This window comes from Anomaloglossus baeobatrachus, chromosome 1, assembly GCF_048569485.1.
Source record: "Anomaloglossus baeobatrachus isolate aAnoBae1 chromosome 1, aAnoBae1.hap1, whole genome shotgun sequence".
Classification (NCBI taxonomy): Eukaryota; Metazoa; Chordata; class Amphibia; order Anura; family Aromobatidae; genus Anomaloglossus; species Anomaloglossus baeobatrachus.
Window position 1 is genome coordinate 659,791,159 of NC_134353.1, and position 19,088 is coordinate 659,810,246.

Below are 19,088 nucleotides of genomic sequence, written 5' to 3' on the forward strand. Positions count from 1 at the left end.
TGGCACAGCTGAAAGCAATGATGAAAGTTGGAGCACTCAGTTGACGCGCACTCCCTTCATCATTCTCCCACTATGCCTGCGCTCTGACATCTCAGGACAGTGAGCGCAATGACGCCACTACTGCGCACCCCGCTGTGCCGAGATGTGCACAGCTACAGAATACACGCCACTGAAGACTGCAGCAGTGGGGAAAGAGGAGAGGTGAGTATTTATTACGTGACCCAGCCAAGTGTGTGTATATTATTATTATTATTATTATTTATATATATATATATTTATATATATATATATATTATATATATATATACACTTATTTATTTATTTATTTTTTTAATATTTTTTTCGGGGGAAGGGGGGCAATTAGAACTTGGAGCCTCATAATTTGTATGTATGTCCCTGACAAGTGTATATACTGATCTGTCAAAAAAGGAGGTAAATAAATAAATAAATAGGTAAATGAATCTCTTTCCTACTTGGTTAGTTGTCAGATGTGAAATCTCGAGCGGAGATATAGCAAAATATTAGTGAAGGGAAAGCGCAAAATGTACAAAGGGCTTGTAAATCTTGATGGCAGAGGACACCTAAAGGACTCGTGTGTTATCTTAATGAGAGACGTGTTGTAACTACTTAAAAAAAAGGTATCTATATATATATAATTGCCTTATTCTGTCTGTCTGTCTGTCTGTCTGTCTATCTGTCTGTCTATCTATCTGTCTGTCTGTCTGTCTGTCTATCTGTCTGTCTGTCATGCTCCAAAATTGTGTCCTTACGGTGACACAAAGCTGATTGGCCGCTGGGCTCGCCATGGCCCCGCCCCCCCACACGGATTGGCCGCTCGCCCAGGCTGCGCCCCCACACGGATTGGCCAGCCGCTCGCCCAGGCTCCGCCCCCCCCACAGATTGGCCTCTCGCCCCGGCACCCTGCAGGCATTGGCAATTCGGCCACGCCACGCCCCGCCCCCCTCACGCAATGCACGCTAGCTCTGGCCCCGCCCCCTCCCTCCCTCCGCGCATTCCCCGAACTGACACGGCTGTCACGGAGGTGAGTACTGTACTCCCCCCCCCTCCCCCGCGCATTCCCCGAACTGACACGGCTGTCACGGAGGTGAGTACTGTACTCCCCCCCCACCCCCACCCCCCCCCGGCCCCCGCTCGCACGGGAGTGGTGTGGATACGTTGGTAACCATGCTCGCATGGTTACAAGCGCATCAAGGTCCTGCTGCGGCGGAAGATCCACACGCACACACATAACAGCACACACACAAACATACACACACATCAGATCGCACTCACTCTCACACACACCTCACACACACCTCACATCGCATCCACACACTCACAGCATCCGGCGATATCGCTTGCTTCTCGGCCTCGATACTGTGCTGTTGTGACCTTCCAGGACCTGACGGAGGATCACATGGCCAGAGGCATGTGGTATCTCCGGATGTTGTGAGTCTGAGCGCGTATGTGCGATATCGTCAGTGTCTGTGTGTGTGAGTGTATGCGATCGGGTGTGTGTGAGTGTATGCGATCGGGTGTGTGTGAGTGTATGCGATCGGGTGTGTGTGAGTGGATGCGATCGGGTGTGTGTGAGTGGATGAGATCGGGTGTGTGTGAGTGGATGCGATCGGGTGTGTGAGTGTCGGCAGAGGAGCACGGCGTGCTGGAGGAGGCTGGGAACAGAGAGGCTGATCATGGGGAAGGCTGGGAGGGGGAGGCTGATGCTGGGGGAGACTGGGAGGGGAAGGCTGATGCTGAAGGAGGCTGGGAGGGGGAGGCTGGGAGGAAGGAGGCTGGGAGGAGAGAGGCTGATCCTGGGGAAGGCTGGGAAGGGGAGGCTGATGCTGAGGGAGGCTGGAAGGAGAGGCTGATGCTGGGGAAGGCTGAAAGGAGAGAGGCTGAGGCTGGGAGGAGAGAGGCTGATGCTGGGGAAGGCTGATGCTGAGGGAGGCTGGGAGGGGAAAGCTGATGCTGGGGAAGGCTGGGAGGACGGAGGCTGGGAGGAGAGAGGCTGATCCTGGGGAAGGCTGGGAGAGGGAGGCTGATGCTGGGGGAGGCTGGAAGGAGAGAGGCTGATGCTGGGGGAGGCTGGAAGAAGAGAGGCTGATGCTGGGGGAGGCTGATGCTGGGGGAGGCTGGGAGGAGGGAGGCTGATGCTGGGGAAGGCTGGGAGGAGAGAGGCTGATGCTGGGGACAGAGAGGAGAGGCTGATGCTGGGAGGAGAGAGGCTGATGCTGGGATGAGAGAGGCTGATGCTGGGATGAGAGAGGCTGATGCTGGGAGGAGAGAGGCTGATGCTGGGAGGAGAGAGGCTGATGCTGGGGGAGGCTGGGAGGGGGAGGCTGATGCTGGGGGAGGCTGGGACGAGGGAGGCTGATGCTGGTGGAGGCTGATGCTTGGGGAGGCTGATGCTGGGGGAGGCTGGAAGGAGAGAGGCTGATGCTGGTGGAGGCTGATGCTTGGGGAGGCTGATGCTGGGGGAGACTGGGAGCGGAAGGCTGATGCTGATGGAGGCTGGGAGGGGGAGGCTGGGAGGAAGGAGGCTGGGAGGAGAGAGGCTGATCCTAGGGAAGGCTGGGAAGGGGAGGCTGATGCTGAGGGAGGCTGGAAGGAGAGAGGCTGATGCTGGGGGAGGCTGGAAGGAGAGAGGCTGAGGCTGGGAGGAGAGAGGCTGATGCTGGGGAAGGCTGATGCTGAGGGAGGCTGGGAGGGGAAAGCTGATGCTGGGGAAGGCTGGGAGGACGGAGGCTGGGAGGAGAGAGGCTGATCCTGGGGAAGGCTGGGAGAGGGAGGCTGATGCTGGAGGAGGCTGGAAGGAGAGAGGCTGATGCTGGCGGAGGCTGATGCTGGGGGAGGCTGGAAGGAGAGAGGCTGATGCTCGTGGAGGCTGATGCTTGGGGAGGCTGGGAGAGGGAGGCTGATGCTGAGGGAGGCTGGGAGGAGGGAGGCTGGGAGAGGTAGGCTGAGAGAAGAGAGGCTGATGCTGGGGGAGGATGATGCTGGGGGAGGCTGGGAGAGGGAGGCTGATGCTGGGGGAGGGTGGGAGGAGGGAGGCTGGGAGGAGAGAGGCTGATGCTGGGGAAGGCTGGGAGGAGAGAGGCTGATGCTGGGGACAGAGAGGAGAGGCTGATGCTGGGAGGAGAGAGGCTGATGCTAGGATGAGAGAGGCTGATGCTGGGAGGAGAGAGGCTGATGCTGGGAGGAGAGAGGCTGATGCTGGGGGCAGAGAAGCTGATGCTGGGGGCAGAGAGGCTGATGCTGGGGGGTGGAGCACGATGGGGGGGTGCGCAGCATCGGGGATGGAGCATGATGGGGGGGTGCGCAGCATCGGGGATGGAGCACGATGGGGAGTGCGGAGTATGGCGGATGGAGCACGTTTGGGAGTGCGCAGCATGGCGGATGGAGCACATTTGGGAGTGCGCAGCATGGCGGATGGAGCACGTTTGGGAGTGCGCAGCATGGGAGATGGAGCACGATGGGGGGTGCGCAGCATAGGGGATGGAGCACGATGGGGAGTGCGCTGCATGGGGGATGGAGCACGATGGGGAGTGCGCTGCATGGGGGATGGAGCACGTTTGGGAGTGCGCACCTCCCCCCAACACACACACACACACACACACACACGCGCGCGCACTGCACAACACACCACACACCACACACACACACACTGGGAACCACAAACAACTGCCCTACACAGACACCCACACACACAGACAACGCTGCACACACACAACACCCAACACACACAAATATACGCACATACCGCACAACACACACATTGCACAAAACATACCTCCCCCCAAAACACACCACACACACACAAACCGCGCAACACACACACAACGCTACAGACACACAGCGCTCCACAAACAACGCAACACATGCAACACACATACAACACCGCTCTCACCCCCCGTCACACCCAGACAACACCCAGAACATGTACAGCCCCTACACAAACACTTGGTAACTACACACAACAACATCTATATATATAACAAAAATCATACATGAACTACACAATACGTAAATTCTAGAATACCCGATGCGTAGAATCGGGCCACCTTCTAGTAAAGTATAATCCTTGAATACACACTGTAAGGCATACCAAGAATGACACATAGGCCAGGGTTTAATATACTTTCAAATAACTCCAGTGGCTTTGATGTTCAGATACATCGGGGAGGGGGGGAGCATCCCATGGGAATAACAAGGCTTTACTCCCAGCTTAGTAACAGGTTGGGATGCAATATAACTCCTGCCTGTCGCCATGGAAACAGGAAGAAGGGATGCTGAGAAACCCACACTTCATAAGTGATAGGGGGGACATGTTTCACGTCTCCCACTCCTCAAGAAACACATAAGATTAAATGCTACTGGGCAACAAAATGACACAAGGCATCAACCAGGGCCGGAGCGGACAGCGGATTCTAAGTCATCACCAATTTTAAGTTCTATGTGCGCTGCCAGTGGAGAAGAACATGTCGGACTATATACAGAGGTGGAAATGAAAACCTGTACAGATCCAATACTGAGAGCTGGATCCAATGAGCTAAGCACTGCAGGTATCACCCTCTCAATGTGTCCATGTCAGTAAAATGTAGTAATCTCTAGGCACCTCCTCACTGAGAGAAGTAACACAAATATTGTCATCCTCTGACATCAGAGAGCTTTAAAAAAATGAAGACGTAAGATATAAAATATATGGGAAATGCACTTAAAGGCAATCTGTCAGCAAGATTAACCCCCCCCTAAACTGAACATATAGGTCAGTGAAAGATAAACGCTTTTCTACGTAAGGTTATGTTCACACAGGGCACTTTTGCAGCATTTTTTTTTCCCCGCAGAAAAGAATCAGTGTTTTAGAGTACCTGCAAAAACTATGGAATTTCAGAAACCTCAGGTTTTTCACTCACAGAAAGCAATGAAAAATTGCAAAAATGTAGCAAAAAAACAAAACAACATAACATTTGTGCTGCCTTTTTGGTGACTAAAACTAACCTTGTGAACATGTACTGTAGACAAATCACGTTTGTAATCCGCCTGAAAAATGTGGGGGGAAAAAAGCAGCAAAAATACAGCTGTGTTTTACAAGCAGCTTTTTTTTACTGCCAAGAGTGAAAGTTTTAGCTTAAAAAAAAAAAAAATGGAAAAACGCCACATGTGAACATAACTGTTGCCTGTATCCTGAGAGATTCACAATATTCATAATATGCAAATGAAGCATTAAGTGCTTTGTTCGACCCAGAGCACTTAAAGGGAACCAACCACCAGGATTTTGCTATGTGACGTAAAGGCAGTGCCATACTGGCACTCGGACACTGAATCCAAGTATACCTTTTGTTGAAAGATCAGATGCTTGATTGCTGAAATATATTTAACTAAAGTTGGAGAAATGAACTGCACTTTGATTGATGTGTGCATCCTTTGTGGGTTGGGTCCTCAGTATATATGTTATTCCTTATGAATCTTGTATTGCATGCCCTCTTTTCCTTATTTAATAAAGTGCTACAACGCCATTGCTGCTGTTGGTGTCCAATACAAGACGGAGGAGGAGGACGTTGAGGACCTGACCCACAAAGGCCCACCCCAGATGCTCACATCAATCAAAGTGCAGTGCATTTCTGCAATTTTGATTATAGATATTTCAGCAATCAAGCAATCAATGTATCAACAGAGGGTATGCTTGGATACATCACCCCAAAGACAGTATGGCACTGCCTTTACTTCATATAGCAAAATCTTGATGGTTGGTTGCCTTTAACAAAACTAGCCTAAGGGTACTATCATCCTTAGGGCCACGCTTTCTAGTAGTGAAAGAAAAAAAGAGAGAAGAGGGCGCTCCTGTGTGTAAGAGTAAACTTTATGTGGTGAATAATGAAACAATTCCACTCACCTATGAGTGTTGTACTACAGGTACAACACTGTCTGTTAGCACTGACAGAGAGATCCAGGTTACCCCTTGGCTGGCCAACACAGATCCTGCTGAGGATGATCACACAGCAGCCTAAGGTGGGCTTTGCACACTACGACATCGCAGGTGCGATGTCGGTGGGGTCAAATTTAAAATGACGCACTTCCGGCATCGCATGCGACATCGTAGTGTGTAAAGGCTCGATGATACGATTAACGAGCGCAAAAGCGTCGTAATCGTATCATCGGTGCAGCGTCGGCGTAATCCATGATTACGCTGACGCGACAGTCCGATGTTGTTCCTCGCTCCTGCAGCAGCACTCATCGCTGTGTGTGAAGCCGCAGGAGCGAGGAACATCTCCTACCGGCGTCACCGCGGCTTCCATAGGATATGCGGAAGGAAGGAGATGGGCGGGATGTTTACATCCCACTCATCTCCGCCCCGCCGCTCCGATTGGCCGCCTGGCGTATGACGTCGCTATGACGCCGCACGACCCGCCCCCTTAACAAAGAGGCGGGTCGCTGGCCAGAGCGACGGTCGTAGGACAGGTGAGTCCATGTGAAGCTGCCGTAGCGATAATGTTCGCTACGGCAGCTATCACAAGGAAATCGCTGCTGCGACGGGGGCGGGTACTATCGCGCTCGGCATTGCAGCATCGGCCTGCGATGTCGCAGCGTGCAAAGTACCCCTTAGATTTCACTGCTGCTGGTGCTCAGAGCTCCTGCAATCCTCCTGTTTGGGTCAGAGTCTCACTCCTGGATCAGATAAGAGGAATTCCGTTTCCACAGAGCCAGGCTAATTTGATGTTTAAGTCAATGTAATTAGATCTCCAAGAGCTGGGTTCACACATAGCGACAGCGACATCGCTGTTACGTCACCATTTTCTGTGACGTAACAGCGACCTGGTAAGTCGCTGTTATGGTCGCTGCTTAGCTGTCAAACACAGCAACGCAGCAGCGATCATAACATCGCTACATGTGCAGAGAGCAGGGAGCCGCGCACACTGCTTAGCGCTGGCTCCTTGCTCTCCTAGCTACAGTACACATCGGGTTAATTAACCCGATGTGTACTGCAGCTACATGTCACAGTGCAGCGAGCAGGGAGCCGCGCACACTGCTTAGCGCTGGCTCCTTGCTCTCCTTGCTACAGTATACATCGGGTTAATTACCCGATGTGTACTGCAGCCACATGTGCACAGAGCAGGAGCCGGCACTGGCAGCAAGAGCGGAGGCTGGTAACGAAGGTAAATATCGGGTAACCAGGGAAAGGTCTTCCCTTGGTTACCTGATGTTTACAGTGGTTACAGCTTACCGCAGCTGCCAGATGCCGGCTCCTGCTCCCTGCTCGCTTCATTTCGTCGCTCTCTCGCTGTCACACACAGCGATGTGTGTGTCACAGCGGGAGAGTGACGACCAAAAAATGAAGCTGGACATTCAGCAACGACCGGCGACCTCACAGCAGGGGCCAGCTCGTTGCTGGATGTCACACACAGCAACAGCGACGGGACGTCGCTGCAACGTCACAGAAAATGGTGACGTAGCAGCGACGTCGTTGTCGTTGTCGCTGTGTGTGACACCAGCTTAAGGCTGGAGCTGCGGCACCCCGTGGACTCCCAAAGGAGAGATAAGGTATTCAAAGAAGAAGAAAAAAAGCCACGGTATAAAGGGCGCTGCTCACAAGGGAAATAGGAGATAAATAGTGAAGATTTATTTGAGCTACAACGCGTTTCAGGGATACAATAAAACAATAATAATTTCCCCCTTCATCAGGTAGCAACTTTGTGCACTAAGGTGCCCTGCCTTAGACTTTGATGAGCATACACCACCCAGCCACAGGGTACACCTGGAAGGACCAAGTGTTCTCTGGATTCCAATCAATGGATGGAGGGTAGTACCAATGACTCAATCTTTAACTGACCTACATGCCCTTAAAAATGGTTTGGAAGTGGGGTGTAAAAGCTACAGGTTTCCCTTTAACTGATTTCAAGTTCTGTTTAACTGATATTTTACACACTAGCGATACAGGATCCAAGTCACCTAAAAATCAGTAATATGCAGTATATTAGCAGTATATTACAGCCCTTCTTGCAATCCTTGATGCAATAGACCAGATTAGACACACATATGTCCAAGAATATAATTTACCAGCTATTACTTCTATTATTTATGTGTAGGGACCCTGTGCAGACCAGAAAAAGAGTGACTGACGTCTATTCTGCAGAGTACCCCGAACTGTTGGACACTACTGTAACATTACTGCATTCTGAAGAACCTGGTGTCTAGGGGCCAATTAGCACTGCCAGCTGCATCATGTCCTCAATATCTAATAGGACATTCATAAAAAATTCATACCGTAACGTTCATCATTGTGGATGGAAAGTGGGGATTTTTTAATAAATTTTTCAGCGATCAATATTTGTCTTCGATGTTTCTAACAAAATCATTCCTTCTGCTCCCTAGAAATGTGTTCTCTGCAGCTCATTCAAATCCAATCTATATGGAGGTGGCCCCCTTGGGTGTTTACTTCTATGTGAAAAATTAATTGGCCATGTTGATTTCCTTTTTTACCACACTCACACATTAGCAATACTAGAGGTGTCGGGTCCCACCTTCCAGTGCAAGGATCAAACAGTAGTTACTTTATGTGTATAGCTTGCTGTAGAATATTAAAAATAAAGAAGCAGTTCACTGCCACTGTCACTATGGGTTAATAGACCACCATTTGTTTTTGCCATATTCTTTGGTGGGCTGCCTCCTTTCGTTACTTCTTAGCTGTAGAATAGAATCTGTGTTGGTTGCATTGAATCAATGCTTCCATCATTCTATGATCTCGTAAAATCCAACATTGTGGCCTCCATCATTCTTTAATGCAGCCTAGAAACCATTTTATGCCCCTGGAGCCACTTATTGTTGCAGAAAACTAGGTTTTACGCTGAATCGATTCAGAAGTTCTAAGAAAATATATCTTATAAGAAGAGTCTGGGATCAGGAAGAATCCAAGACATGAAGAAGAGTCTTCCGTGCTGCTTATTCCTGCCCCAGCTTCTAAATATCTTCTTGAGCGCCCCGGTGGATACATCTCTGCATGCCCAGCTTGTTTTTTTCAACTACATTTTCTACGTAACACAAAGTAAAACACAGCTTTCTATAAAGGAGGATATGAAACTAATAACAGGCTCCCTTTAAATATAAGAAATTTGCAAATGTTAAAGGGTTATTCCCATCTCAAACATTCTATCCCAATATGTAGTAGGTTTATTAATAAAAATAATAATAATAATATAATAATAATTATTAGTATTAGCAAATACCTCCAATTAGAAATGTAGTATAGTTCTGATATAGCCATGTCTCTTACCTCCTGTGAAGGGCATAGCTTAGGTATCCATGGTTACGTCCACTCATAGAGTGACAGTTAGTCAGTCAGTTGCTTATGGATAAATACGTTGCAATGCCCTGCACATGAGGTAAAAGACATGGCTATATCAGGAGAACTATACTACATTTCTAATTGGAGATATTTAAAATTATTACCGTAATACACCTAGGACATATTGGGATAGGATCTTGGAGATAAGAATGCCCCTTTAAAGACTCTTCCTAGAGTTATCCAGAAATTGTGGGGGGAAAGCCATGTACAGACAGGTAACTAGAAACATATACAGCTCTGGCAAAAATTAAGAGACCACTGCAAAATTTTCAGTTTTTCTGATTTTTCTCTTTATAGGTATATTTTTGAGTGATATGTAAATTGTTATTTTATTCTATAAATTACTGACAACGTCTCCAAATTTCAAAGTAATAAATTTTGTATTTATTTTATGAAAATGAGAAATCGTCAAAATAACAAAACAATGCATTGCATTCAGACCTGAAATAATGCAAAGAAAACAAGTTCATAATCATTTAGAAACAACAAAACTAATAATGTTTTAACTCAGGCAATGTTCCCCAACTCAGAGGACTGTTTTTTCCAGCAGAACAATGCGCCATGCCACACAGCTAGGTCAATCAATTTGTGAATGAAGGACCACCACATCAAAACCTTGTCATGGCCAGCCTAATCTCCAAACCTGAACCCCATTGAAAACCTCTGGAATGTAATCAAGAGGAAGATTAATAGTCACAAGCCATCAAACAAAGAGTACTGTTTACATTTTTGCACTAGGAGTGGCATGGGGTCACCCAAAAGCAGTGTGAAAGACTGGTGGAAAGCATGCCAAGCCGCATGAAAGCTGTGATTAAACATCATGGTTATTCCACATAATATTGATTTCTGAACTCTTCCTGAGTTAAAACATTAGTATTGTTGTTTCTAAATGATTATAAACTTGTTTTCTTTGCATTATATGAGGTCTGACAGCAATGCATTTTTTTTTGTTATTTTGACCATTTCTTATTTTCAGAAAATACAACATTTATTGCTTGGAAATTTGGAGATTTGTTTTCATTAGTTTATAGAATAAAAGAACAATTTACATTTCACTCAAAAATATATCTATAAAGAGAAAAATCTGAAAATTTTGCAGTGGTCTCTTAATTTTTGCCCGAGCTGTATATGCCTTCACGAGAGATCTTCCAGAAGGGTAATCTTCCATAACAATAAGTGTCTCTGCAGCACTCCACCGATTAATCCTTTATGGTAGGATGACCAGATAGATGATGTAAGACACACAAGACGAGCACTTGAAGCTTGCCAAATGACATTTAAAGGACTCTCAGACCATGGGAAAGTCAATTCTCCGGTCCAACGTAACCATAAATAAACTCTCTTGCCTGAACACCAAGTGTTATGTTTGGGGGAAAACAGGTAACACATTTGCAATTGGCCCTATGATGAAGCATGGTGGTGCCAACATTATGCTGAAAGGATGGTTTTTTTAGGTTTAAAGAACTGGAATACTAGTCAGGATCAAACAGCAAAGTAAAGGAGAGGTCATTGATGAAAACCTGTTCCAAAGCCCTCTGGACCCCGGACTGGATCTGAATATGTATAGAAATGTGATCAGTGGTTTATTTTCATAGTAATTGCACACATTTTGGCAAATATCATATTGCTTTGCTATTATACATTATTGTGGAAAGGGTGACGCGGTGTGAACGTTTTCTTAGTGCACTCTACCTAATATAGCATATATTACAGGACTCACCGTGCCACAACTTCATTATCCACCTTCACAATGCAGTATGGGTCACTCGTGCCTGACCTTTGGAAGAAGAATGAAAAAGGTCACATACTGATCATTACAACACAGAGAAGATTGTTCAGTCTAGCTAATATTCTGCTAAGTTATCACCTAGAACAGAACCCAGTCATCACTGAAATATGCGCAAAGTTTGGATAACTCTATAGCTGAATGGTTTACAGAAGATATTGCACAATATGTGATGAAAATAAGGGGCTTCTCGTACGGTCAGCATGTATGGCAATCAGGTAATACTGTATCCAGATATAGGAATATATGTGATGAGAATAAGGGGCTACATGTCATTTCAGCATGTATGGCAATCAGGTTATACTGTATCTAGATATAGGAAAATATGTGATGAGAATAAGGGGCTACATGTCATTTCAGCATGTATGGCAATCAGATTATACTGTATCTAGATATAGGAAAATATGTGATGAGAATAAGGGGCTACATGTCATTTCAGCATGTATGGCAATCAGATTATACTGTATCCAGATATAGGAAAATATGTGATGAGAATAAGGGGCTACATGTCATTTCAGCATGTATGGCAATCAGGTTATACTGTATCCAGATATAGGAAAATGTGTGTTGAGAATAAGGGCCTACATGTCATTTCAGCATGTATGGCAATCAGGTTATACTGTATCCAGATATAGGAAAATATGTGTTGAGAATAAGGGGCTACATGTCATTTCAGCATGTATGGCAATCAGGTTATACTGTATCCAGATATAGGAAAATATGTGTTGAGAATAAGGGGCTACATGTCCTTTCAGCATGTATGGCAATCAGGTAATACTGTATCCAGATATAGGAAAATATGTGATGAGAATAAGGGGCTACATGTCCTTTCAGTATGTATGGCAACCAGTTAGAGGTTATCCACTACTATTGATAGCCTATCTTTAGGATATGTCATCAATGTCTGATCGGCCGGGGTCCAACACCCTGCACCCCCCACCGATCAGCTGTTTTGGTACCAGTGGCAGCAGGGGCTAAGAAATGCTCTATTCCGAAGCTGCTCCATCTTCTGCTAGCGGATGCGGCCGTGTACTGCACATCCACCTCCAAATCAAATCAATAGGAGGCGTATGTGCAGTTACCAGAAGCATCCACTCTCAGTTGGCGGGGCAGCTCCGGAACTGAGTATTTCTGTCCGCCTGCTGCTGCTGCTGCCGGCACCAGGTACTGGCCATTCAGACATTGATGACCCATCTTAAGGTGCATAGTATGGCAACATACAACAAAGAAATAGGCCTTGATATATTCGGCCGTAGATTGAACTGTGGCTTCTATACTTTGACATATCCATGCCCGTCTTGTTCTTCAAGGTTACCAGTCTATCCAAGCATAGAAACATTGACAACTGCATAACCAATCAGAAGCCATGGCACTAGGTCTAAATTATGATCACCATCTATACGGTGCATGTTCTCAGACATTGTGGAGGTTCTACAAAATTTTTGCCGATGCTGGAAGGAACATGGTTTTTATAGATTACGTGCCCCTATGGAGCTGTAAATGTCTGCTTTTTGTGGCTGTCGCTTGAGAATTTACACAATGTTAACCAGGGACACAAACGTCCATAAAGAACAAAAACTTATATTAAACAAAACAGTGATAAAGAGAAGTTGCCTTCAAAATCAACCTCGTCAGCTTTTATGGGGAAAGTGTGTCCTAAAGTTATAACCCAGCATGAAGTGGTATCTCCTCTATGTTTCAGTTATTGTATCCCGCCGGTGTTTCCCTGAGGCCTGAAACACACTTCCATTAAAAACACGCACGTGCCGCGAGACACGTATTTACCCTGCGTGTTGCGTGTGGTAAGTACGTGTCTCGGGTACGTGCGGTCCACGTGTGTTCTACGTGTGCTAGCCGCGATACCACACGTAGAACCGGTAATTTGCATACTCACGTGGTCCGCGCTGCTGTCCGTGGTGCTGATCTTCGGTCTCCAGCCCTCCCGTCTCCCCGCTGCTGCTCCTGCCGGCCGCAGTGAAGTGAATATTAAATGAGCATAATGAGCGGTGGTTGGCAGCAAGTGGCAGCAGCGGCAGAGACAGGAGGGCTGGAGAAGGTGAGTAAAGATTTTGTTTTCTTTTCACTGACACGTGTTTTCTCCGGCGCGCTTCACACTGGACCGCATCCACACTACAACCGTGTGGTACGGGTGCGGGCGCGGGCCATGTGACACCCGTGCTGCCGGAGAAAGCGTGGACATGTCAGCGTGTAGAAAAACGCACACACGTACAAACGCACACGGACACACGTTCCGTGTGGTTTTACGTGTGTGCGCCTGCTACAATAGGGTAGCATTGCTGAACGTGTCTCCGTGCCGCCGGTACGTGCAAAAAATGGCAAACACGTACCAGCGGCACGAATGTGTGCCAGAGGCCTGAAGCGTGTTTTGTAACAAAAACTCAGCTGGTGTGCTGTTGTCTAAGAGGTGCCGTGTGCACTTACCATTAGACTCTGCAGGCCTGTGGATTCTGAAGAAGACCTGTTGTAGAACACTCAAAGGGAATCTGTCATCAGGTTTTGCCACCTAATAAGAGAGCAGCATAATACAGAGACAGAGACACTGATTCCAGCAATGTGTTACCTACTGAGCTGCTTGGTGTAGTCGGATTAAATCACTATTTTATCAGCAGGAGATTATCACTAGAGGACTAGTAAACCTGCTGCCATGTAGTCCTCCACATTCATGAGCTCTGTATAACCCCGCCCTCGCAACTGATTGGTGGCTTTCAGCCTATGCCCGGTTTAGGCTGCTTTCACACATCAGTTTTTGCCATCAGGCACAATCCGGCAAAATCATGAAAAAACGGATCTGGCGTCTGTTACCGCCGGATCCGTTTTTTCCCCATAGACTTTCATTAGCGCCAGATTGTGCTGGATGGCCTTGCTTTCCATCCGTTTTTTGCTGGATCCGGAAAAATTTACTTGTCCGGCAGCCGAATGAAATGTTGAAGTGAACGTTTTTTGTGTCTGGAAAAAAAACCGGATCGCGCGTTTTTTAAAATGGTAGCCTATGGACGCCGGATCCGGCGTAACGCGGAAAATAAACGGATCTGGATGCCGGATCCATTTTTTTTTAACTGAGCTTGCTCAGTATCACACCGGATATGTAAAAAAACTGAAGGAACCGATGGAAAAAACTGATGCAACGGATCCGTCGCATCAGTTTTTTCGCCGGATTGTGCCTGATGCCAAAAAACTGATGTGTGAAAGCAGCCTAATTGGCAGTTGTCTGTGTAAGGCTGCTTTCACACATCAGTTTTTTGGCATCAGGCACAATCCGGCGAAAAAACTGATGCGACGGATCCGGCGAAAAAACGGATCAGTTGCATCAGTTTTTTCCATCAGTTCCTTCAGTTTTTGACAGATCCGGTGTGATACTGAGCATGCCTTAGGCTACTTTCACACATCCGGTTTGAGCTGTGCGGCTCAATCCGGCTGTGAAACCTATGCAACGGATGCGGCGAAAACACCGCATCCTTTGCATATGTTTTTACATGCGGCCTGTCCGTTTTTTCCGGTTGTGGCACGCTACTGAGCATGCGCAATGGAAGAAACCGCATGCGGCGGCCGGATGCGTTTTTTCTGCATCGCGCCGCATCCGGCGTCTATAGGCATGCATTGAAAAATGCGCCGCAGCAGCCGGATGCGGCGCGATGCAGTTTTTTTGCCGGACAAAAAAACGTTACAAGATACATTCCCTCCGGCCGCCGCTTTACTTAATTTTGCCGCATCCGGAAAAAAACGGATGCAACGCAAAGCCATCAGGCACAATCCGGTAATAATGCAAATCTATGGGGATAAAACGGATGCGGTACCGGATCCGTTTTACCCACCTTTTTCCGGATTGTGCCTGATGGAAAAAACCTGATGTGTGAAAGTAGCCTAAGGGCGGCTTTGCACACTACGACATCGCAGGTGCGATGTCGGTGGGGTCAAATCGAAAGTGACGCACATCCGGCGTCACTTGCGATGTCGTAGTGTGTAAATCCTAGATGATACGATTAACGAGCGCAAAAGCGTCGTTATCGTATCATCGGTGCAGGCTCCGACATTTCCATAATGCCGGTGCAGCGACAGGTACGATGCTGTTCCTCGTTCCTGCGGCAGCACACATCGCTGTGTGAGAAGCCGCAGGAGCGAGGAACATCTCCTACCTGCCGCCGGCCACAATGCGGAAGGAAGGAGGTGGGCGGGATGTTTACATCCTGCTCATCTCCGCCCCTCTGCCGCTATTGGCCGCCTGCCGTGTGCCGTCGCACAACCTGCCCCCTTAGGATGGAGGCGGGTCGCCGGCCAGAGCGACGGTCGCAGGGCAGGTGAGTGCATGTGAAGCTGGCGTAGCGATAATTTTCGCTACGCCAGCTATCACAAGATATCGTACCTGCGACGGGGGCGAGGACTATCGCGTGCGACATCGCAGCATCGGCTTGCGATGTCGCAACGTGCAAAGCCTGCCTTAGTGATGTGAGCGGAGGTTATGCACAGCTCAGTATTCCGAGAACTACAGCAGAGAAATCAGTGATTTTATCAAAACTGCAGAAAACAGCTCAGTAAGTGACACATCGCTGGAATCAGGGTCTCTGTCCCTACATGATGCTGCTCTCAGATGGGGCAGGAAAAACCTGGTGAAAGATTCCCTTTGGTCTTTTTCAACCAGATTATTTGTGAATGTCATGGTGTCACATATGGAGTTAAAACGGCATTTTCTTCAGTTGTTTGAAAATGAGTTAGCATCTTCTTGTCTCCACACCTCCTCCGCCTCCCACCAACCTTCATCAGCTGTTTTTTTAATTAGGTTTTCTAATTAAATAATGAGTGCTGATTAGAATAGGGAGAGAGTGGGTGCGAGAGGAGAGATGGGGAGGACCCATCTGGATGAAGAAAACACAGAACACAAGTTTTGGCATACAGATCCTTTTCCTTGGAGCTCCCTGCCGAGAGGGTCCGTCTGGGGGAATTGAAAGCTGTGTTTAAGTAGGCATTCTTTTGGATTACCATTTGATATACAGAGGATAGGAGGCCAAAGCTCTTTTTGGCTGTTCAGCATCTGCTATATCTCTGTTTGTTTTATGTTCTATGAGTATTCCCTCTTTGCCATGTTTTAATGCAGTGTACATACAAACTGGCATATTTAGAGTCAAGAAATCAAATTTAATTAGTTGTGGATTTACTACTACAGATTATTATTATTTATTATTATAGCATCATTTATTCCATGGAGCTTTACATGTGAAAGGGGTGTACATAATAGGGACAAGTACAATAATCATAAACAAAACAAGGCACAGACTGGTACAGGAGGAGAGAGGACCCTGCCCCCGAGGGCTCACAGTCTACAAGGGATAGGTGAGGATACAGTAGGTGAGGGTGGAGCTGGTTGTTCTGCGTTATATCAGATTAGGTTATATGCAGAATATTATACTTTATATGTGGGTGGGAAAAAACCTGTGGATGCAGCAGGTGACGCCATGTGAGTGGAGGGAAATCATACGCTGTTGGGCAACCTAGAAGGATATTCCAGCCTAAAATATGAGCAGCGGTCCGCTGAGTAGGTGAAGAACGCTAGATTGCTGAGGGTCAAGCTGTCAGGTCCCCCACCTATGATCCATGAGCCCCACAACTGAGGCTAGGAGGTGTTGGAATGAAGCGGAAGTCGAGCATGCACCCTATGGCATTGATGGAGACTGATGAGCGCTGTAACTCCCTGCTAGCACATGGTATCCATCATACCATGGAAAATCTAAGCAGAGCCAGTTAGCACAGTTATTATGCCAAATTGTTGTAGATAGAAAACATGTAGAGGTGTTAAAACAGGGAACCTGATAACTGATCCGTGATGCCCGATCCACGGGCAGCATGTATCACGACACTGACTGTATGATCACAGCTAGGTATATTTGACACTGGAGTGTTTCATAATAAAACATAAGTTACTACAATAGCTCTTGGAGGCCAATTCGCACTAGAGATGAGTCAGACAGGCAGGTCCCGAGCAGCTTGCCCCCACCCACTGCCTTGGATTGACAGGTCTTTTCCTATACATGTTGGGAAAGATTTGTCAATCTGTGGCGGGGGAGTGGAGAAGGCACTGTGGAGTCACCTGTCTGACTAGTCACCTTTGTGGTTTGTCCCCGGTGTCTATTAAAGTATATTTTTTTCAGAAATGTTGTAGCGTTTCAGAGTCAAACATATCTGAAATCATCCAGTCACTGTCTGCTACATGCTGCTTGTGGATTGGGACACGTATCAGCCGTCAGGTTCTCGTTAAATAGTGAAAAAGCTAACTTTTAGTTAATCATGGGCAATCTGGCCTGGTTGAAGTGCTATGAATTCTTTACAGTTAGCACTCCGAAACCCCTCCCATTTGGTCTTCAGTGGCAGCTGTAGCAGGCAGCTGGTTTGATGCTCCTGCCTTCACTCAAGATGAGATGGGAGGAGTTCTGAATTGCTGGAAAGGGCTGACATGACTTCAGAATTAGGAATCACCCAAAAAGCACTTGTGAAAGTCACAAGGGAGGTCAAACTAATCTCCTACATTAAAACCATGCAACAGGCACTGTGCAGTAATCATCATTATCTTTGATATGAGTTTCTGCCCATCCCCACCACATGGAAAACTTCAATGGTGCATTCCATTCAACTACATCAGAGGAAGATCTGGTGACTGAGATAATAACTGTGTGCTCACATGACCTAGCTGAAGAGAAGCATACCCCAAATTTCTAGATTGGAAGATCGACAACAGTACATAACGTAATACTAGCTTAATTCTATATACTGTAATGATGGATAAGTAAAAAAAAACCTTGAGTGTTACTTTAAACAATTATATATCCCATTTTGACACTACAAAGACTCTCTTTAAAGATAGCAAATAATTGCAATGAAAAGCAAAGGTGGCATTGGTCACCCCTTTTGCTGCGATTTCTTTGGAATTACATATACAGTATTTAAAGAGGTATTCTCAAGTGTTAGGCAGGGGCCACATGGGGATTACTACGATCCCCTTGTATGACACTCAGCTCACACTGGCAGTACAGCAGAGCCGAGTGTCATGCGAGTGTCACTGCGACTGTGGTCCAATCATGCGATCGGACCACAGCTGCGGGGGATGGGCCGGCAATGAGGAGGGGCGGGCCGGCACTGAGGAGGGGAGGGAGGGATTTATCTCCCTCTCTCCTCCGTTGCCGGCTATTGCCATTCTCGCCCTGCACTCGTGGTACACTGGTGTACCGTGAGTGTAGTGCGATTTTTCTCTCGCCCCATACACTTGAATAGGTGCGAGAGAAAACAGGAATGCATTACAGTCACAGCATGTTTCTCGGTCCGATTAGGGCTGAGAAAATAATCGCTCATCTGTGCTGGCACATAGAGTAATATTGTTCCAAGTGGAATGCGACTTCTTTTATCGCACTCCACTCGCACCGATTTTCATGCCGTGTGGCTTAGGCCTTAAAGCTATGCAATATCCAAGGGATAGAAGATAATTATCTGATCGCTGCGGGTCCGACCACTAATGGCCCCCAGTGATAACGAGAACCGGGGATCTGAACAGCTCCTGTTGTATGGAGTGGAGGTAGATCATGTGCACTGCCGCACCATTCATTCTAATGACAGCACCAAAAACCTGCTGAGCGCAGCACTCAGCTATCTCCTGTGCTTCCAGTAGAATAAATGGAGTGGCAGTATACATGATCGAAGGGCTATATCCGCAGCGATCAGAAAGTTATCCCTATTCTGTGGATAGGGAATCACTTTCAAATTTGAGAACACCCCATTAAATAAAAAACAAAAGAAGGGAGAAAATAATGCAAATGATTAGGAAATGTAAGGCCACTTATAACAAAGACTGAAGCACAAATAATGCTGTTTTCCACTTAGTGATAGCTCTGCACCAATCCTCGGGATTTCTCCTGTGTGAGAGGTGGCAGCGCTATGTTATGTTCTCAATAGCAATAA

General features: G+C 47.2%; 1 protein-coding gene across 2 annotated transcripts in view; it reads right to left on the minus strand.

Moving 5' to 3' along the window:
- The window catches only part of RASAL1 (RAS protein activator like 1), a 150,229-nt gene that overhangs the window by 120,281 nt on the left and 10,860 nt on the right, over nt 1–19,088 (minus strand). For both annotated transcript variants that reach the window (XM_075319996.1, XM_075319995.1), the window contains exon 2: nt 11,064–11,120. In XM_075319996.1, the coding sequence (XP_075176111.1) occupies nt 11,064–11,120 (57 nt within the window). The remainder of the gene's footprint in view (nt 1–11,063; nt 11,121–19,088) is intronic.